Here is a 22,162-nt window from a genome sequence, read left to right on the forward strand (position 1 = left end):
GGAGCCTCTTTTAAGAAGAAAAGAAAGCAAGCATTGGAAATAGTGGCAAAAAGAGTGACAAAAAATATCACCTGGATTAAAAAGATAATTTGATAACTTTTTAAAAAAATTCTTAGGCCAGTATCCTCTCTTTACTGTGATTTTTGGCACATTTTTTTTCTTTTGCCAATAAAGACGGTTTGCAAGAAATTTTTGATTTGAGGTCTTTGAATTGTTTAAAAAGTTGTATATATTCACATAGATCTGAAGTCCCTGTTTAGGGTTTAATATATTTTTAGATGAACTGAATCTTAAATATTAGAAAAGCATTTCGAATCTGCCAAGAAGACTCAATTTACATTAAATACTGACTTTAAGTTCATTACTTTGAATTGACATTGACTGTACTATCACAGTTTTATGAACCACTAGAGAGTAACCTTTCCTAGAATTTAAGTTTTTGCTTTGTTAATGTATTTTTGGTTTGCTTTTCAAAATGTTAGTGTTACAATTTAGCAACTTACTTTTTAATGCAGAAGCTCTTCTATATTCAATAAATTTCATTTCATAAAGACCTTAAATCTCAAATAGATGGTAGTAGCAGGCAAGTCATGGATTTTTTTTTTACTGTCATTAAAATAAATGGTTGTTCTATGTTGTGTTTATTTGAAGCAAATATAATTAATTCCAAGCACTATGTCAGTAAATAATACTGTGATATAAAAGAGTCTAATAGTATTGAGGGTTCCGTGTTTTGTGCTTTATGCATATTAGCACCTTTAATCTTCACATCAACTTTGTAAAGTATTTACATACGATAGACAAAGTAAAGCTCAGAGAAGTAAAGTAATTTGACTGATATCATACAGCTACTACTGAAGGGTATTAATAAGCTGGGATTTGAAGTTAGGCAATCTTACTTTAGAATTCTTAAGTTGCCTTGTTACAGAAATGAAAATAGCTATAATAATAAATTGAAGTGGTGAGAAAATAAAAAATGTACACGTAAAATTGGGATGAATCACTCCAGAGAAGGAATGATCCTAAAGAATAAAGAGTAGCTAATGTGACACATGAAATTTATTTTGTCTTGGGATCACCATAAGAATCAGAGAGGAAAATGTATTTTGCAGGTGTGGGTAGAGGATCTGTATCACCATGGATACCTGTTAATGTGTGATATTAATTCTTGAGAAGTCATAGTGTTTGAAAAGTGTTGGTGAGCCTGGTAATGCCACTGCTGCTGCTACTCTGAAACTTTCAGGAGAGAGTGGTAGGGTAGGGGCAAGTGTAGGCAAAGCTGCACCAGAATGGTTCCCCTTTATAGTCATGGGATTGGAGGTTCCCCCAGCAGATTTTTCAATGTAGATGAAAATGTTTTATTTTGGGGGGTGAGGATGAAATGCCCAGAGAATAGTTATGAACAACGAAGTGGAGAATATGTCTGCTTTTTAAAACTTTGACAGATGTCATATTTTCATTTAGTAGAAATGTCTTCTTGGGGACTGTAACTTTAAATACTTTGGTAGTCATTTTGTACTCCTTTCTGCTGGTATTGGGAACTTCTGATGGGTATTGGACTGGTCTTACACTGAAAGTAGCCTTGCTGTTTTCAGCATTGTTAGGTCTTTGTCTGCCTTAACACACACATTTATAACAGAGAATGGGTCAAAGTCATTAGTAGTGGTCCGAAAGGAGTAAATTAGTGCTTGCAGTGTTTAATTGGGTACTTGAAATAACAAATTTGGCTTTTGAAACTGATTAACTTTGAGACTCATGATCTTTTAAATTTGAGAATGACAAATCTTTATAATATACTTACATTTAGCTGTGTACTGGTGAGAATGAAATATTGCCATGTTTCCACTGTTAACTCATGTACTTTAGGAAGGTGAGCATAGGTGTTTGAGTAGTAGAGTGCTACATATTGCAAGGCTCAGGCATTGAAATATGTGATGGGTTAATAAGTCCATTTCTATATTATGGAAAATGATACTGCTATTTATCATTGTAATAGTTCTCTTTGCATCTAGCCTTTTAAAAATGTTTTTTTCCCCTCAGTTTGCTGAACAGAAAGATTGGTCTGAACTTCCTAGATATCATTATTGGTTGGGGAGGTTAGAGATTGTTAATCTGAGTTAATGTTGACATGTGGACCTATACATTTTTTAAAATCATCTTTAACAGCACAAGGGAAAGTAGATCGAGAAAGTTCAGTGTTACACCACTGAAAGTCATAGTGCTTAATATAAATTGTCCTACTTCCATTTTATTTCTGCTAGCAGGCAAGAATCTTAAGCAGTTGATTCAGGTTATCAAAGGAATGTTCTAGTCATTTTTTTTTAAACAGATGAATATCCTGTTCCATATGATGGGATTGGTTTACAGGGTTGCAAAACAGTTTTGGTGCCAGCCTACTATTTTTGCCAGAAAAATGTGAAATATTTATTGAGAGTTGATAATTGAAATTATGAGATTTAACTGCAGACCAGAAAAAAAATAGTACTAGCCTGATACAATTTTAACTAGAAATTGATTCACTAGAGATAATCTTTTGAGGCTTTTTGCAGTCCAGGATATGATATTTTGTGTTTCTGTCAAAATTTATCTTTGAAATTAAGTTAATGCTAAAAGGATGATAATATGATATTTTCTTTAAATTTTCAGTTTTACATGTTTTTAATCTTTTTAGGAGGGGATCAATGCTCAGTACAGCCATATTTGTCTATGCTGCTACATCTCCAGTAAATGGGTATTTTGGAGGAAGTCTGTATGCTAGACAAGGAGGTAACTTATGAGTTAATACTGTGTATTTTAAATTATAGACATTATTATTTTGCCATGGGTTATTTGGAATTTAAAATAGGTAGTACAGCTATTGTGAAATCCTCTGTTATTTCATTTCACATAAACTCCAATAAACTTATTATGTGCTCTATTCTGTTTTATGGAATCCTTATATTTTATTTCTTCAATTATGAATAATTAATAGATTATTTCCATTGTGAAGTTAGCCCTGTAGGAGTGTGCATTTAAGTTGTTGAAATTATTGCATTGTGATACCAGCTTCCTAGATATGCCCCATATGGGGACCCCATGAGGCTATAACTGTATAGTGAATATGAAGACCTGTTTAATGGCTTGTGGGTAAACCTTCTGGACAGAGAAAAGAGAGATGTTTGTTTCTGTTGTCTTAATATTTATCAAAGGACTGTTATTTCTGTTATTCTGTGTCACAATCTCTTGTTGAGAGCACTTCATCCTCGGTATCCCCTTGCTTTCCTAATGTGACTGGAAATGATGGGAATAATACATAGATAACATTATGGTACTGCTCCTTGATTTCTCCCCTTCCTGCAATGGAATTTGGGGGTCTTTGAGTTCTTTTATTTTCCTATAAATAGTCTGGGGTTCAAAAAGTGCTGAAAATAGTAGATTTGTATATTTTGGTTTATGAATGAAGGGTTGTTAAAAGGTCTTAAAATTATAGCCCCAAGGATGGAGACTTTCTAATGTGATTTTCCACAACCTGTCCTAAGCTTTAAGGGATCCTGCCTTCCTTTAGGAGATGAGAGAGAGTTATAGGTTATAAGAAATCAGAGTATGTGATCATTTAAAATTTCCTCAAGATATTCTGGTTTATCTTTGTTTTTTTTCAATGGGTCCTACTAGACTATTATCAGTATAGATACTACTTTTATGTAGATAATTCTTGGGATTGTCTGTGGGAGTAGCATTATGCATTCCTGATTATTCTAGTTAGATGTTTAGCTTCTAAATTCTATTTCCAGTTTTAGGAAACAAAATCCTATCATATAGGACTAAATCCTTAAGGAAATAAGGATATCTAAGATAATGTCTAAGATACATCCATTTCTGCTTTGAAGTTGACTTGTAAGTTAGTTAGACTAAAAATTTTATAGTTTATGGACTCCCCAAGAAAAGTCTCCATAGCAGAAACAAATTTATGTAAAACAGAAAATTTATTCCTACTTGGACAAAATTTGTTTTAATCTGATTGCAAAGTTAAGAGCATTCAGGCACACTTTTCTTTACTATACTTGATTTTGAAAGCTGACAACATTCAAGTTCAAGTCTAGGATTATCAGGTTTTAGAAAGTATCATCTGAAGTTTTATTTTGATTAATAGAGACGTTAGAAATTAAAAATTTCTAAGCTCAGGATATTCAAATCCTGTAGTTCGGTATAGTGGGACTCAAGATACCTTGAGTTCACCGTCCCCAATAATGCTCTAGACCCAATGTGAAGCCAAGGATAACCTGGAACTTGATTAGAATCTCCATGGTTGTGGGGAGCAGTAGAAAGTACAGCATAGATAACTGGGCTACTGATTGTACCCATTGGCATGTACATGGAATTCTTTCTATTAGAAGGAAAGGGAGAAATAGAGTTGGATAAGGAGCTTTATTGATACAGGTCTGAATCTGAGAAGATATGAAAAGTGCAGGAAAGAAAAGTGCTAGGAAGGAGTTGGAATTAAATAGAAGAAATATTTTAGTTGCCACCCTTTTTGTTGTAATGTTGAAGTGCTCAATATTATTGGGAAGAAGAGGTTCTTGAAAAAGAAATGAAATAGAGGAGAAGGTTCCAAATCAAGGAGTTTTTCTGGAGGAATGTTAAAACTTGGGGGTGGTAATTCTGTGAGATGAATGTTTAAAAAGGGTTTTATAGAGAGAAAAACAAAAGTTAGGATATTAGTTGTTCCTCCTGGTGGCATTTTCTGTTTGGGGCCTTATTGCTTATGATTGTGGGTTTGAATTTTCATAATGATGTGGTGTTAGATCTTTACATTCTGTCCCTAAGTTGTATGAAGATGTTTTCCATTGGCAGTACACTTGTTTGTTCACTCTGCCATATTAGAAAGACAGCTAGCTCCCTGTGTTGTTTTCCTTGTTGATATGAACATAATTTAAAGTTTGTTTGTTTTTCCCCCCTGAACTTGGGGGCACTCAGCCACTGAGCAACATCCCCAGCCCTATTTGTATTTTATTTAGAGACAGGGTCTCACTGAATTGCTTAGCACCTCACTGTTGCTGAGGCTGGCTTTGAACTCATAATCCTCCTGTCTAAGCCTCTTGAGCTGCTAGGATTACAGGTGTACTACCACCGCACCTGGCTGATTTAAAGTTTTTGATTATAGTTAAATATTTCTTCCCTTGTTTACTTGAATAATATGTGCTGTGTGAATTTTGGCAGTACACGGAGGCACAAAAATAGTGAAACTTTTGTAGTTATTGCTGAGAGTGGGATCATGAAACATAGAAATGCATTTAAATACATATTTACGTATAATGGTAGAGCTAAAAGTGAAGTTAGAGATCATCTAACCCAGAGATTTAAAGACATTTTTTAAAAGTGGTGTGTAACTCCCTTTTCAAATAAAAACTTATGCGAAACTCCATTGTGCCAAACTGAAAATTAAAGTGTGATTGAAGGAGGGACAGGGGACCTGGGGTTTTCCTTTGTCATGGACCTCATGGGCAAGTCGAAAGCTCCATAGCTCTAATAGATTAAAAACTCCTATCTATGCCAATTTATAACCCAGAGAGATGGAGTGACTTACCAAAGTTCATAGCATTTCCTTGGCAGAATTAGAACAAAATAGGGCTTTTTGTTTTTGTTTCTTAAGTAAATAACTTAGTTCTAAATAGTTACATTTTAACATTAATATGCTTTTATCTGTCTAGCTCTAATTTTTATAGTTTCCCTTCTCTTTTAGGAAGGAGATGGATAAAACAGATGTTCATTGGGGCATTCCTTATCCCAGCTATGGTGTGTGGCACAGCCTTCTTCATCAATTTTATAGCCATTTATTACCATGCTTCAAGAGCCATTCCTTTTGGAACAATGGTAAGTTGCTTCAGTCTTACTTTTTAAACTGCTAATATGAGGTCTGCTGTCTTTTCAGAGTATCTTTTCTTTTCTTGGATGTTCTGATAGTTTGAGCCAGTCCCTATTCAGTCCTGAAAAGTTGGGTGAACAGAAAACTATTGTTGTTGATCTCTGTAAAGTTTTAATTAAGTTTAAGCCTATAGTTGCCCCTGCCCCCTTTTCTTGATTCTGTAAGCCAGTGAAGTGAAAAGTTTAACACAAGAGAGCACTATAGCTTTTTACCAGATATGGGAGAAATTGGTGAATATGCTTTCAAGAAAAAATGACATACCAAAAAACTTGAATATTTAAGGTTGATAGGAGAGTACAGTGGTAGAAAATAAAGCTTCTACCTAACATATTTTGTATTAACATGCTATTTTTAGAACTCCGTTAAGCATTTATATTAATAATATATTGCTATAGATATTAAAATTCTTTTACATATCTTAGTTGTAATCACAGACTTTGAAATATTTTAAATCATTTAAAACCAGAAAACAGATATAATGGTACTTTATATGATTAACCCAGTCTCCTAACCATCCTGTTGGTTTTTATTAGAAACAGAATTTTAGACCTGGGTTAGATTTCAGTCTTAATGTATACTTAGGCATAAGTATACAAATGTATGAAGTCATATAAACATGTGTATAAGAGCTCAATGATTTGAGCAAGGTCATACAAGTAGTTTATGGTAGAATTACAACTAGCATCCACATCTCTGTTTTATCTTGTTTAGGTTTTTTTCCCTGTTATATGGGAATTATCAAATGGTTTCGCAGAAATTCCCGATGACTTTAGTTGTTTACAATCCATGTTTTTCAAAGACACATTGAATATGAAATTTTTACTAAATCTTTAATACATTTTAGTCAAAGGTTAGGAATATTTTAAAACTTGCTTTAAAATTAAATATTTTATTTTTAAGCCAAAAAGAGTGATACTGGTTAGAAAAGGATAAAGTAGTTAATTGCATGTAGATTAAAAGAATTTGCTTCCATAGTAGTTCCAGGGTATCAGAAAGTACATGTGAGGAGTCAAGTTACTTCTTAAAGATGTTCATATTTTTTGCTTGCTGAAGAAATTATTTTCATAGTGCTTTAAAAATTAGGAGTCTAATTTTGTTATAATGTTTCTCTAAAGTTTTTTAGAATTTAATAAAAATTATTTTTAATGTTCCTTTGTCTCACTAAAATATTATAAATTTAACTGCTTTGTAATGGGGTTTTGTTTTTTTTAAATAGTTTTTTAGTTACAGATGGACATAAGATCTTTATTTTTTAGGGATGGGGCTATAGATCAGTGGTAGAGTGCCCACCTTGCACGAGTGAGGCACTGGGTTCTATCCTCAGCACCACATAAAAAGTAATAAAGATATTGTGTCCATCTACAACTAAAACATTAAAAAAAAAAAGATCTTTATTTTATTTATGAAGGTCAAACCTAGTACCTCACATGTGCTAGGCACTTGCTCTACCACCGAGCTACAACCCCAGCCCCTGCAATGGTATTTTGAATGATGAGATGTGTAAACCCTTTACTGAAGTTGTAGTGTTCTGGTAGAGGTGCTTGAAATTAGATTGATTCTAAGAACATAAAACCCTTTGTGAATTTGTACAATAGTGATATAGGTGTAACACCCAAAGGTTCTGGTCCTATTAGTTACTTGGGAATGGATTTGCCTGGATATTCTGAAGAAATATTTTGGGCATGAAATCTTTCATGAGCTCTAAAATTCAGATCCTGAATTTGATGTTTTGTAGACTTTCAAAGGTCAAAGAAATAAGTTGTAGAGTTTTAAAACTCAGAAGCAAGGTAGCATGGGAATGAATCACTTTTATGCTCTTAACATTATTCACCTGAACATGCATTCATAAATTGACTTACTGTATGCTTTTGTCTCTCAGGAGAAAAATTGATAAAGGAGAGCTACAGGTGTTGTGGGTGAGCCATGTTGTATTGACATCTTATGGCTTTTTTCAGCGTGAGAGGGGAATATTGACCTTAATCAGAAATAAGCCATAGACTTTAGAAACCAGATTGCACAGAAATTTAGGGAAATGCTTTCTCATAACCTAAGACTTGAGCAATATTGAGAAAATGACATGAGAATTGGATATCAAAATGAAGTACATGATATGAAATGAGAAATAACCACAGTGAGGAAAAAATGGAGACCAAGATTAAGAACTAAGTATTACTTTTTGATGCAGACTTCAGAGTGCTGTCTCTCAGAGGTGGTCAGAAGAGTACAGCATATCCAAACATAAAAGAATAATGAAGCTTTATCAAAGTAATGTTAGAAAAACTCCTTTACCTGAGCTGAACTGTTGACAGATGCTAAGGCAAATGAGGATTTTGTGAAGATATTTTCACAGCAAAGCCTCCTTAATGGGATCAGTGACAATATCAGCATCAGTTTTGTGTAAAAGTTCCAGGTGCTTCATACCAGTGCCAAGACTTGATTTTAACCATTCTAGTAAGTGTGTAGTGGTATCTCGTGGGTTTCATTCCTAGTGACTAATCAGTCATGTTGAAGATATTCTTGTTTGCTTATTTGCCATTTATATATCTTCTCTGATGTCCAAATTTTTTGCTTTTTTTAAAAAAATAGGTTGCTTGGGCTGGTGCTGTAGCTTAGTGGTAGAGCTCATGTCTTGTATGTGTGAGGAACTGGGTTTGATCCTCAGCACTACATAACAATAAATAAATAAAGATTTTGTGTCCATCAACAACTAAAAGAATATTTTTAAAAAAATAGGTTACTCATCTTAGTGGAGTTTTTTAATATATTGTAGACACAGTCCTTTGTCTTACATAGTTTTACCTCTTAAATTAGGTCCATGATCTATTTTTGGCTAATTTAGTATGCAGTATGAATTAAAGGTCAAGGGATTTTGTTCTGTTTTATTTTGCATATGGCTATTTACTTGTTCAAGCTGCACTTATGGAAAAATTATCCTTTTTCTATTGAGTTGCTTTCGCATCTTTATTGATAACCAGTTTATATATGCAGATATATAAATTGTATGTACATATGTATAAATTGGTTTTGGGGTTTTCTCTTCTGTTTTATTAATCAGATTGTCTCTTTTTATACCACTGTCATACTCTCTTGATTTTTTTTTTTTTTTTAATAAATCTTGAATCATTTCTTTTTCAAAGTTTTGGCTTTTTTATACTCGATGCATCTCCATAAAAAGTTTAGAATCAGCTTGTTAATTTCTACAAAAAGCCTGCAGAAACTGCATTCAAAAGCACATCAAGGGGATGGGGATGTGGCTCAAGCGGTAGCGTGCTCATCTGGCATGCGTGCGGCCCAGGTTCGATCCTCAGAACCACATACAAACAAAGATGTTGTGTCCGCCAAAAACTGAAAAATAAATATTAAAAAATTCTCTCTTTAAAAAAAAAAGCACATCAAGAAGATAATACAACCAATATCTTTAATGAACATAGATGCAAAAACTCTCAATAAAATTCTGGCAAATTGAATATAAAAACATATCAAAAAGATTGTGCACCATGATCAAGTGGGATTCATCCCAGGTATGCAAGGTTGATCCAACATAAGGAAATCAATAAACGTAGTTCATCACATCAATAGACTCAAAGATAAGAATCATATGATCATCTCAATAGATACAGAAAAAGCATTTGGCAAAATACAGCACCCCTTCATGCTCAAAACACTAGAAAAACTAGGGATAACAGGAACATATTTCAACATCGTAAAAGGCTATTTACTCTAAGCCCCAGGCCAACATCATTCTAAATGGAGAAAAATTGAAGGCATTCCCTCTAAAAACTGGAACAGGACAGGAATGCCCTCTTTCACCACTTCTGTTTAACATAGTCCTTAAAACACTGGCCAGAGCAATTAGCACTATTTGCTGACGAGATGATTCTATACCTAGAAGACCCCAAAGCTCCACCAGAAAACTTTTAGAACTAGTAAATGAATTCAGCAAAGTAGCACGTTATAAAACCAACACCCATAAATCAAAGGCATTTCTGTATATCAGTGACAAATCCTCTGAGAGGGAAATGAGGAAAACTATGCCATTTACAATAGCCTCAAAAAAAAAAAAATACTTGGGTATCAACTGAACGAAAGAGGTACCATTGGTCTACCAGTCTGTTTTGGTGCCAATACATGCTGTTTTTGTTATTATTGCTCTATAGTATATAGTTTAAGGTCTGGTATAGTGATGCCACCTGCTTCACTCTTCCTACTAAGGATTGCTTTAGCTATTCTGGGTCTCTTATTTTTCCAGAGGAATTTCATGATTGCTTTTTCTATTTCTAAGCTAAGAATAGAAGGAATTTGCCTCAACATTATAAAGGCTATCTGTATCTGGAGAAGATAATGCTAAGTGAAGTTAGCCAATCCCAAAAAAATAAATGTCGAATGTTTTCTCTGATAAAAGGTGACTGACTCATACTGAGGTAGGGAGAGAGGGAGTATAGGAGGAATAGACAAACTCTAGATAGGGCAGAGGGGTGGGGGAGGAAGGGAGGGGGCAGGGGATTAGCAATGATGGTGGAATGTGATGGACATTATTATCCAAAGTACATATATGAAGACATGAATTAGTGTTCATGCTTATATACAAACAGAGATATGAAAAATTGTGTTCTATATGTGTCATAAGAATTGTGATGCATTCCGCTGTCATGTATTTAAAAAATAAAAGCAATTAAAAAGAGTTATCATCAAAAAAAAAGAAGAAGATAATACACCATGATCAAGTGGCTTATATCCCAGGGATGCAAGGTTGGTTCCACATACATAAATCAATGAATATAATTCACCACTTACATAGAATTAAGGACAAGAATTACATGATTGGGGCTGGAGTTTGTGGCTTAATGGTAGAGCACTTGCCTAGCACATATGAGGCACTGGGTTCGATTCTCAGCACTGCATATAAAATAAATAAAATAAAAGTCCATCAACAACTGAAAAAAAGATATATATAAAGAATTACAGAATCATCTAAATAGATACGGAAAAGGCCTTTGATAAAATATAGCACCCATTTATGTTAAAAACGCTAAAGAAGCTAAGAATAGAAGAAATTTGCCTCAACATTATAAAGGCTATCTGTAACAAACCCAAAGCCCATATCATACTGAAAGGAGAAAAACTGAAAGCGTTTCTTTTAAAACCAGGAAGAAGACAAAGATGTCCATTTTCACCATTTATATTCAATATAGTTATGAAAATACTAACCAGAGCTATCAGGCAAAAGAAGGAAATCAAAGGGGCATACAAATAGGAAAAGAAGTAGTCAAATTGTCTCTGTTTGCGATGATATGATCCTATATCTAGAAGACCCCAAAAAAACCCACCAGAAGACTTATAGAGCTGAGAGGATTCAGCAAAGTAGTTGAATGCAAAATCAGGACCCATAAATCAGTAGCTTTTCTGTACTACAACTATGATTCTGGTGAGGATGAAATCAGGAAAACCATTCCATTCATAATCATCTAAGCAAACAACAAAAAAACCAAAGAAATAAAATGCTTCGGAATTAATATAACCAAGAAGGTGAAAGATTTCCACAATTAAAATTATAAAACACTGAAAAAAAAAAAAACGAAGGAGACTTTAGAAAATGAAAAGACCTCTCATGTTCTTGGATTGGCTAGGATAGGTAGCATTAATATTGTCAAAATGGCCATACTACCAAAATCAGTACACAGATTCAGTATAGTCTCTTTCAAAATACCAATGCCATTTTTCACAGAATTAGAAAAAACAATCCTTAAATTCATTTGGAAGAATAAGAGACCCAAAATAGCTAAAACATTCCTGAGCAGGAAGAGTGATGCAGACATCATCACAATACCTGATCTGAAATTATACTACAGAGCATGTTATTGGCATCACAGTAGGCATGAAGACCATTGGAACAGAATAGAAGATACAGAGGCAAACACACATACTTAGAGCCATCTTATACTTGACAAATGCCAAAAATGTATATTGGAGAAAAGATAGCCTTTTAAACAAATGGTGCATGGAAAACCAGAAAGCCATATGTAGAAGAATGAAACTAGATCCCTATCTATCACCGTGCACAAAGGACAAATAAAAATTGTTCAAAGACATAGGAATTAGACCCCAAACCTTGCAACTACTAGTAAAAAGCATAGGGTCAACATTTCATTATACATGTGGTGGCACCAACGTCCTTAACAAAGACCCCTAAAGTGCAAGAAATAAAGCCAAGAATCAATTGGGATGCCGTCGAATGAAGTATGAATGAGTATGAAGAGAGAACCTACAGAATGGGAGAAAATCTTTGCCAGCTGCTTTTCTGACAGAGGATTAATATCTAGAATATATACAGAAGACCCTGTCTCAAAATAAATGCTGGCAAAGATGATGGCGGGGGTGGAGGTGGGGGGGAGTATACATTGCTGGTGGACTGCAGACTAGTTTAACCACTCTGGAAAGCAATATGGAGATTCCTCAAAACACTAGGAATGGAACTGCCATATGATCCAGCTATCCCACTTCTTGCTATTTATTAGAAAGAACTAAAATCAACCTACTCTAGGGATATAACCACCTCGTTATTTATAGCAGCACAATTCACAATAGCCAAATTATGGAATCAGTCCAGATGAATGGGTCAAAAAAATGTTATACACACACACAAAATAAAGTTTTACTCAGCCATAAAGAAGAATGAAATTATGGCATTTGCTGGTAAATGGATGGAAATGGAGAACATAATGCTAAGTGAAATAAGCCATTGCAGAAAATCAAGGGTTGAATATTTTCTTTCACATGTGGAAGCTAAAGCAAAATAAAGGAAAGAAGGGAGGGAAGGACCAGATATAGGGGAGATCAGTAGAGTTGGAGGAGACTGAGAAGGAGGGAGGAGGGATGGGAAAGTGGAGGAAATGGGGAATAAATTTTTAAAAATCATACTATGCATATAAATATACCACAGAGAATTTCACCTTTATAAGTAGAAAGAACCAATCAAAAATAAATTGATGAGTGAAAAGCAGTTAGAGTAAAGAACATAGGAGGAGGAATGAGGGGTCGGAAAAGTGGGGGGAGCATGAACTGAAATCAAATCCCATGCATGGGTGAATTTCTTTGGATGAGCCCAACTACTATTTATAACTATATTGCTCTCATAAAATAGATAAGTAAAACCAAAAGCCCACTGGGTTTTTAATTGGTATTACATTGAATCTCTAGCTCAATTTGGGAAGAATTGATCTTTTTTATTTTTAAGTTGTAGATGGATACAGTATCTTTATTTTCTTCATTTAGTTTTTTGAATGTGGTACTGGGGATTGAACCCAGTGCCTCATTCATGCTAGGCAATTGCTATACCACTGAGCCACAACCCCAGCCCGAGCAATGACATCTTAATGATATTTGAGTCTTTTGATTCATGAACACAGTATATGTCTCAGTTTTTGTATCTTTAATTTTTCTCAGTAACATTCTTTAGATGTTAGTGTTCCAGTTTTATAATCTTTTGCTGAATTTCCCCAAGTTTTTCATATTTTATGCTGTTTATAAGTACTATTTTTCGAATTTCAAATTCTAATTATTTATTGCCAGTTTATAGGGAAAAAATTGATATTGCTTTGCATCTGACAACCTTGCTTAAATTCACTTGTTAGTCTTAGCTGCTTTATTGTAAAATTTGTTGTTAGATCATCTGTGAATAATTATCTGCAAATAAAGACAATTTTACATCCTTTTTTTCTAATCAGTATGCCTTTTTTCTTCCTTCCTGTCTTCCCGCCTTCCCATCTCCTGCCCTCCTCCCTCTCATTGCATTGGGCTAATTCCAGTACAGTGTTTGAGTAGGAGTGCTAAGAGCAGACATCCTTGCCTTGATTCCAGTCTTGCAGGAAACATTCAGTTTTGTGCTCGTTAAGATCTGAGCTACAGTTTTTTTCCAGATGCCTTTTGTCAAATTGATTGTTTCCTTCTATTTGTAGTTTGCTGAAAGTTTTTATTGGGGATGGATGTTGGATTTTGCAGCAGCTTTTTCTCTCTCCTTTTGAGATGATGATGAATAGCATTAGTTGATTTGTCTAATTATAACAAGTTGCATTCATTTGATAAACCTCAGTTTGTTGTGATGTGTTATCTGTTTCATATTTTATTGGATTTCATTTGCTAAAATTATTGCAAATAGAATGATTTATGAGAGAAATTGGTCTACAGTGAACTTATAATTTTTTTCCCGTCAGGCTGGGTTTATAGAACAAATAATTCATGTAAAATCTGGTGTTTCTTCCACTATAGTATTGAAGTACAACCTAAGGAAGAGAATGATGAGTGATATATTAATATATTATCTCTGGATAAAATAAATGGGCTTCTTAGATGCTTTTGTGTTTGAGTTGGTAGTGCCCTAACCAGTATCATCCCATTTGTCCCTCAGGGTGGTGGCTGAAATGCTTAAATCAATGCTAAGCACTTCAGATAGAATCATAAAATGTTTGAGTTAGAAAATGGATGGTAAAAATCATCTTTGAGCAGATGTTGAAGAAATACTTAACCATACTTGCTGTCAAGAATGATATATTTTCTGAGAATCTTACCAATAAGTAGTTGCTATCTATTACCTTAAAAAAATAATAATCTTTTCTATAGCATTCCAAAATAGTCCATCTTAGGCTATCTTTTCCCTTTCCAACCCATCATACCAACGGCCAGTCTGTAGAACAAGTAATACTCATATTCATGGTTTCTAGTTGGTAGATCTTTAGAGTATTAATACTTAGTATTAATTTTTTTTTGAGAGAGAGAGAATATGAATCTTTTTTGTAGATGGACACAACACAATGCCTTTATTTTTATGTGGTGCTGAGAATGGGACCCAGGTCACACCCGTGGTAGGCGAGTGCTCTACTGCTGAGCCACAGTCCCAGCCCCAAGTACTTAGTATTTTTTAATAACTTCTTTTTATGTGAAGTCTTTCCTCCCGCCCCTGCCCACTTAAACTGTCTTTCTAGGGGCATGGGAAAGACCTGTATTGGTTTGAATTCCAGAGTTTCAACAGTGTATTAGACCAATAGTTTTTGCATTCTTAGCTGCTAAATTTCATTTTAAAATGTAACAGTGTGGAAGCTCAATAAAGAAAACAGATATAACATGACTCCTATTGTTGTAAATATATTTTAACACTTTAAATTTAATGAGAGCAATAAAGGTATGATGAATACAAATTTGTTAATTAGGGGTATGAATAACAAGTTAATCCTATCTCCTTCAATAACCAGTTTATTTAGTTGAATGTCAGTAACTTCACAAGTAAATTAATTCCATGTGATTTTTAACAGCTTTCCCTGAAATCTCAAGATATTCTTCAAATAAACTCATCTAGAACTTGAAATAAATTGGTTTCAGAGATTAATCACTACAATTTTTAACAAACTGCTTTATTTTAAAATCATGTATTCAAAGAAGAGGAAAATTTTAAATGCTAAACATTGATAATGTCTTGATGAGACTGTGGGTAGGTTACTTGATTTGATTCTTGCTCTAGGTACAGAAGATCCTCCTTCATCTGCCACTCAATTATCTGTGCCACTAAGAGGTTGTAGTAGTGCTTCTCTGCTTGTACAACTTCAAGGAGAGCAAATCTGTAGAGGCCTGAATTGGGATGGGAGAGGGGAGGTAGAATAAAAGATATAAAATGTAGCATCACAAGCCATCCTATTTGATGACATTTACCAGAAGTTCAAATATATACAGATACAGCAGGAGAAACTTAGTATTCTGAGTTTTGTGTAAAAATGAGTCAGTCGGGCTGAGGTATCCCTAATTCATTAAAATTGGTGTAGAACTCATTTGATATTCTGTATATTTTTAATTATGGTTAAGAATTTTAAAAAAACTTTGTGCTTTAAAATAATTAGTTTGTTTCAGATTGCATATTAAAACAACAACAAAAATGAAAGAAAACAATGCCACTGCTATTCTACCAATCTATTTATTTTTCAGTATTTCTTCCTATGAGCTGTTTTTATAAGAAATACTGAAAACGTGTTTCTATATTCTTAAGTTGAAGCTAATAAGACCAGGAAAACCAAACAAGAAATTCAGTTTTAAAATTGAAATTAAATTCATCTTATTTTTAGAGGTTTTCTTAGTTGACTCGTGAATATTGTAACAGATTCAGAAAGAGACTTTTCTCTCAGTAAAAATAACTAACATAGAACAAAATAACATCAAAGTTCCTAATGATTTTTTTCATTTTTTCTTGCAGTTTGATGAAATTTCACAATTATAGAAATTTCAAAGTTCTTAGTACTAGCTACAGTGAAGCTTTAATAATTTCCTGTCTTTTTTTAAATTTATTTTTTAGGTGTAATTGGACACAATATCTTTATTTTATTTATTTATTTTTATGTGGTGCTGAGAATCGAACCCAGGGCCTCATATGTCCTAGGCAAGCGCTGTAGTGCTGAGCCACAATCCCAGCCCCAATAATTTCCTATGTCTTAAAAATACTTCCCATCATTAAAATTTATTATAGCCATTTTCAGGGATTTTTTTTTTTTATGTTGCTTCAAAAGCAGTTCTTTCCTTTTCATGTAATCACTGGATTTTCCACCCTATACTTGTTCATTTCTCTCAGTTTCTTCAGTATTCATGCAGCTGTTTTCTCACTGTTGCTGCTGTTTATTAGAATTCCAAAATGTATAATTAAAAGAGATTTTAGAGGTGATTCAATTCTACTCCATTTTATAGAATTTCAGTGACATTATCTGTACTAGATATTAGAGAAGAGTTTGCATGTCCTTGTATACCCAGATTTCATAAAAACCACAAAAATAAATTTATTTTCCTAATTATCCACTTTGGTAATAGAATCTCTAGATGGCCTTCTCTATAATTATCAGGCTGGGATTGTGGCTCAGTGGTAGAGCGCCTGCCTAGCACGGGCGGGACCTGGGTTCGATTCTCAGCACCACATAAAAAATAAAGGCATTGTGTCGTGTCCATCTACCAAAAAAAAAAAAAGATTCTCTCCCTCCCTCCCTCCCTCCCTCCCCTTTGAAAAAGAAAAGAAAAATATTTATCTTATTTTTGTAAAGGCATATATATATATAGAGAGAGAGAGAGAGATGCTTTTATTGTTAGGATTCCAACTAAGGTATTGTAAGACAGAAAAGGACATGGGCTTTGAGGTTAGCAGATCTGAATTGAAATTCTAGCCTTTATATCTACTAGCTGTGTGATCATGGGAAGTTAGTAATTTTACCTCTCAGTCTCATGTACTTCATCTGTAAGATAGTAAAATTAGTGCTTGAACCTCCATGTGCAGTAAAGTATAGCTAAATAAGTTGGTTATAATGATGAAAGAGTGAGGTTAGATAAGTTAAAAGCAGACAGCTGAGAAGAAGAGAAAAAGAATTCTATCTGGGACAGTATGGAAGAATTGGAAAAATAGGAAACTAAAAAATAAAAAACAATTCACCTTGTTTGGTTTGATTCTAACATTTTTTCTATTTTCATTTGTGTATATCTTGTATAATTTTAGCCGATTTTGAACTAAAACATTTTCTTCTGTGATCAAATTATGAAACTTAAATTTTTAAGTCTTTTATTTGTTTTTATTGTAATCACATATGTTTTTGTTTAATTTGCAGGTGGCTGTTTGTTGCATCTGTTTTTTTGTTATTCTTCCTCTAAATCTTGTTGGTACAATACTTGGCCGAAATCTGTCAGGTCAGCCCAACTTCCCTTGTCGTGTCAATGCTGTGCCTCGTCCTATACCGGAGAAAAAATGGTAAAGTGAATGTTAAATCTTATGTGATTGTTTATCATAATATGAGTTCTTAAGACTGTTGTATACATATAACTTTAGAATTGGTACGTATTTATGATAATGTGTTAAATTTGAGATTAAGAATATGTTTGACTTTTCTGTCAGTCTACATTGTTTGAGTGATGATAAGTTATATCTTTATTTCATTTTCTGACTCTTGTACCATTTACAGATATGCCAAATACTTTGCTTTGTGTACAGGTGGGAGGGAAGTAAAGCTGGAATTATGAAGGCTTACTGCCCAATTTTGTAAATAAGGTTTTATTGAACACAGCCATGTCTAATTGTCCATTTACTCTCTTTGGCTGCTTATACTTTACAGCATCAGAGTTGACAGTAGTTATGTCAGAGATCATATTACCTGCAAAACCCAAAATATTTAGTATCTGAACCTTTACAGAAAAAGTATGCCAACTCCCGGCTTATAATTTCTTTTTTCTTTCCATGTATCTTATTATCATAGACAATATTGACACACATTTATAGACATGTACATCCTTTTGAGAGATGAATTAAAACTGAAACCGTTAAAATTATCTGACAATTATATTGTTTATCTTTATTCTGGGATTGTATAAAATCTCTCAAATTCATGTTTGTCACATTTTATGCACAGAATATATTCTTGAGGACTTCCCGTGATTCACAATTAATCCTGACAAGGGATGGCAAGCATTTTTGTTTAACAGCTGAACAGATGCCTCTCTGGCAATAGTATAAATATAGTATACATTCTGTTTGACTATTAGGTTTGAAATTATGATTCTTGATGGATTTTTGAGATAGTTTGTCCTTTTTCAAAATTTGCACATAAAGTATTAATATATTTATATTCCAAATTTTATGCAAATTTGAATAAAATATAGTATGTATTTTACCTTTTAAAATTAGCACATTAAATGTTTGCCGATTTCTACAAGTCTGATTTTTCCCCCCCTAGGTCTTAATGATAGACATAAAATAGAACAGTCTTACTGTACTTTTATTTCATCTCATAACAATAAGTAAACAGTAGATTTTTGATTTTGTAAGAATAGCTGGACTGACTACATTTTTCTTTACAATAAGGATTATATAATGAAAAGCCTTTGTTCTTAGCTATTTTACCACATTATAAATATAACTTGCATGTAAGATATTTATACAAATAGATGATAATTACTCTGTGATCTTTTCTAGGTGTGAAAGCATGTAGCTATATGTAGAAATGGAGGTTGAATAAAATAGCCCCTGTAGTTTAAAGGAGAGCAGTTAATTCTAGTCTCAGGAATTGGCCAGGTTCTTTTCTTGTGAAGGACTTTGGATGAAATTATTTTTATTAGTTTTATGATTTATATAAAATCACATAATTACATAGAATAATGGGTTTCACTCATGCAAATAACATACCCTTCCTAATTTTCCCTTCATGCTTCCTCATCCTCCTGATGCCCTCCTCTTTTTCAGTAGTTAGCTAGAAATTTTTTTTGAGTTTTTTTTTTTCAACTATTTTTTTCTAAATTAATATTAGACTATTTAGTCAATAATATCCAATGTTCACCTCATCACTGGAGGGTAAGGTTAAAGCCAGAAGTCACAAAAGTTCTTCTAGTTCCCTCCCTAGCTAATGAAGGAGGAGAATGAACCATAGGTGACCATCCTCACAAGAGAGGTGTCACGTTTAGGTGTAGGAACATGGGAACCAAAATCTCAATGCTGTGTCTGACTTTCACTGATTGTGTAACCTTGGGAAGATCACTTTTAGCTTTTGTATTTGTTTCTTCTAAAAAAATGAAAGACTAGATTAAATGATCTTTAAGTTATTTATTTAGCTATCAATTTTTAAAATTTTCTTCTCAGTGTTTTAGTTTGTTCATCCTAGTGCTATTAGTTTAATGTCTTTTCTGTTCCAGATGCTGTGCTAGCGACTGAAATCCCTAGATGAATAGTTTCTGTCTGCTAGAGTTTATAATCTAGTGAAGTCTGATGTGTATAATTAGTTAGTTACAGAATAGTGTAGCAAGTGCAGCAGTGGACTTAAGTTCACGAGGTGATGGAAGAACAGGAGAAAGGCCCACCTCTTCTTGGGAGGCTCAGGAGAGGCTATAAAGGGCAACACTTGAGTCAGTGCTTTCAGGGAGAGAAGTGTGAAAGGAGAAGTGTTCCAGGTGGGGAATTGCAGATTGCAGTCAGTAAACATTTGTTGAACAAATAAGTGAAGTTTGAATTTTTTTATTCTTTGATCCATTGCAAATCAGAACTTCTAATACCTTAATTGTATAATTTGTTGGGGAAAAAAAATTACAGAGCCAAGGAGAAAGTGAATTTATGACAAAGCCACAGTTTAGGACCTTCCTTCAGATGAGAGATCTGAAGACTCTCTCTTTCTCTATGGTTCTCTGTGTAGATGCCTATAGAGTTCTTAGAAGTTATTGAAAAGAAGTAACAAAGTAGAAGTAAACACATAGTCCTGGGGTGTTGCCAGTGCCAAAGATTTTGTTCCTTAAATACTACCTCAGGCTTTAATGTTGGAAGGAAAATTAATTATAACATATGGCTAATATGAAGTCTTACCTACATATTTTGTGCGTCTTTGGAGTTTGGTTTTTCTTTTACTGTTTTTTTTTTTTAAAGTATTAAACATCACCTCTCTATTATCAGGATCATATTAGAAGTTTACTGTTAATTTTGATATTTTCCAGGTTTATGGAGCCTGCGGTTATCGTTTGCCTGGGAGGAATTTTACCTTTTGGCTCTATCTTTATTGAAATGTAAGTTTGGCCATTTGTTTATATTTTGAGGGATTTGATTGTAATGAGAATTTAGTGGATAGGATAGGTATAGAATCTTTAGATGAGTTGGCATCTGAATTAGTCCACTTGTGTCACTATAATGAACTACCTGAGGCAGCTAATTTAGTTCCCAGTTTGTGAGGTTCAGAGTTCAAGATCAGTCAGGTGGACTCATTGAATTGGCCCCTGATCTGGGCAGCAAATGATGATACATCATGATGTGTGTGGGAAGAGAAAAAAGGAGAGAGAGAGAGAGAGAGAGACTGTGTGTGTGTGTGTGTGTGTGTGTGTGTGTGTGTGTGTGTGTGTGTGTTTAAGAGCACACCCCCCAGTAACCTAAGGACCTTCTCCCAAACCTAAGCCTCCGTCTCCCACATCTTCCACCATCCTGGAGACTAAGACCTTTAATCACAATGGATCCTTAGGGGACACCCAGTCCATACCCATGCCATTGTAGCATCTAACAGTCTATTAATTCTATGCCTTCCAGAAGGGGTCTGCATAGGCTGTCTAAAGGTGATTGCCCTGTTTTCAGATATTCAGGTGAAGTGCATACTTTTTGTTTTGTATTCTAGGCCTCTCTCACTTAACAGGAGAGCTAAAAATTCAAAGCATATATGCTAGAGATTGGTAGGCCTGCTTTTGATCACATGTATGATAGAAGGAATTTCTGATTTTTATTGTATTTTTGAATATTTTTGAAAATCCAAGGAACTAGGTAAACTATTACCTATTAGTCTAGATCCTGAGATCATTTGATGTCACTCTGAGGTTTCTTCCAAACAGACCTCAGGAGTATTGGGAAGGTAGTAGTATATGTGTTTGGGGATGAAGGTTTGTGCCCACTTATTATGCTTTATGTCTGCATCCTTCACCATTGCAAAATATAGGCCTTTATTTTCTCTGTGGCCCTGTATTCCTTGATGGCAATGTTCTGTTTATTTTAGGCAAGGTATTTCTTTGTATAGGACTTTCTCAAATACTACTCTTGGCTCCAGCCCACTAAATTCCAGTCTTTGTGACAACTCTAAGTACCCTTACAGGTTTTCAGATGCCATTGAGTACAGTAGAAGTTCCATAACAGACATGATTGGTTTGGTAGTGATTAATTTAAAAGGTTGGTTTATGTAAGAGAAATATTAAAAAAGATAACATCTATAATATTTTAAAATAATTAAATGTACATCTATCCATTGATTTTTTTTTTTTTTTTTAATATATAGAACCAAGATCTTACTTTGGTTATTGGTTGCAGTTTCAACCGTTTTTTTTTCTATGACATTTATAATATAACTTCTGTGTTTTTGAGTCTTAAAGTAGAACAAGAACATAAAGAACCATCTGAAGCATTCTAGATTTGTCTATTTGTCTCACAGTCTTTTTTATTTATTTATTTATTTATTTTGGGGGGGTAGATGGGCGCAATACCTTTATTTCTATTTATTTATTTTTATGTGGTGCCGAGGATCAAACCCAGTACCTCACCTGGGCTGGGCAAGCGCTCTGCCACTAGGCTACAACTCCAGCCCTGTCCTTAAGTCTTTTATAGCCATCTCACCCATACTTAATTTTATAGCTTTTTTAAAAAAAAATTCACCTTATTAAATCTTTCCAAAACATTCAACCCACTTCATAGCAGCAACACATCCGTTTTATAAATGCTCTAATGTTTATTGGTTCATGTAACAT

At 34.0% G+C, this 22,162-nt stretch overlaps 1 protein-coding gene across 1 annotated transcript in view; it reads left to right on the forward strand.

Annotated features, from left to right (window-relative positions):
• Positions 1-22,162, forward strand: part of Tm9sf3 (transmembrane 9 superfamily member 3) — a 65,039-nt gene that overhangs the window by 31,759 nt on the left and 11,118 nt on the right. Inside the window, exons 8-11 of the mRNA XM_078033714.1 lie at positions 2,672-2,766; positions 5,720-5,850; positions 17,524-17,663; positions 20,384-20,452. Coding sequence (XP_077889840.1) covers positions 2,672-2,766; positions 5,720-5,850; positions 17,524-17,663; positions 20,384-20,452 — 435 coding nt within the window. The remainder of the gene's footprint in view (positions 1-2,671; positions 2,767-5,719; positions 5,851-17,523; positions 17,664-20,383; positions 20,453-22,162) is intronic.

Source organism: Ictidomys tridecemlineatus, chromosome 1 (genome assembly GCF_052094955.1).
Source record: "Ictidomys tridecemlineatus isolate mIctTri1 chromosome 1, mIctTri1.hap1, whole genome shotgun sequence".
In the NCBI taxonomy this organism is placed as follows: domain Eukaryota; kingdom Metazoa; phylum Chordata; class Mammalia; order Rodentia; family Sciuridae; genus Ictidomys; species Ictidomys tridecemlineatus.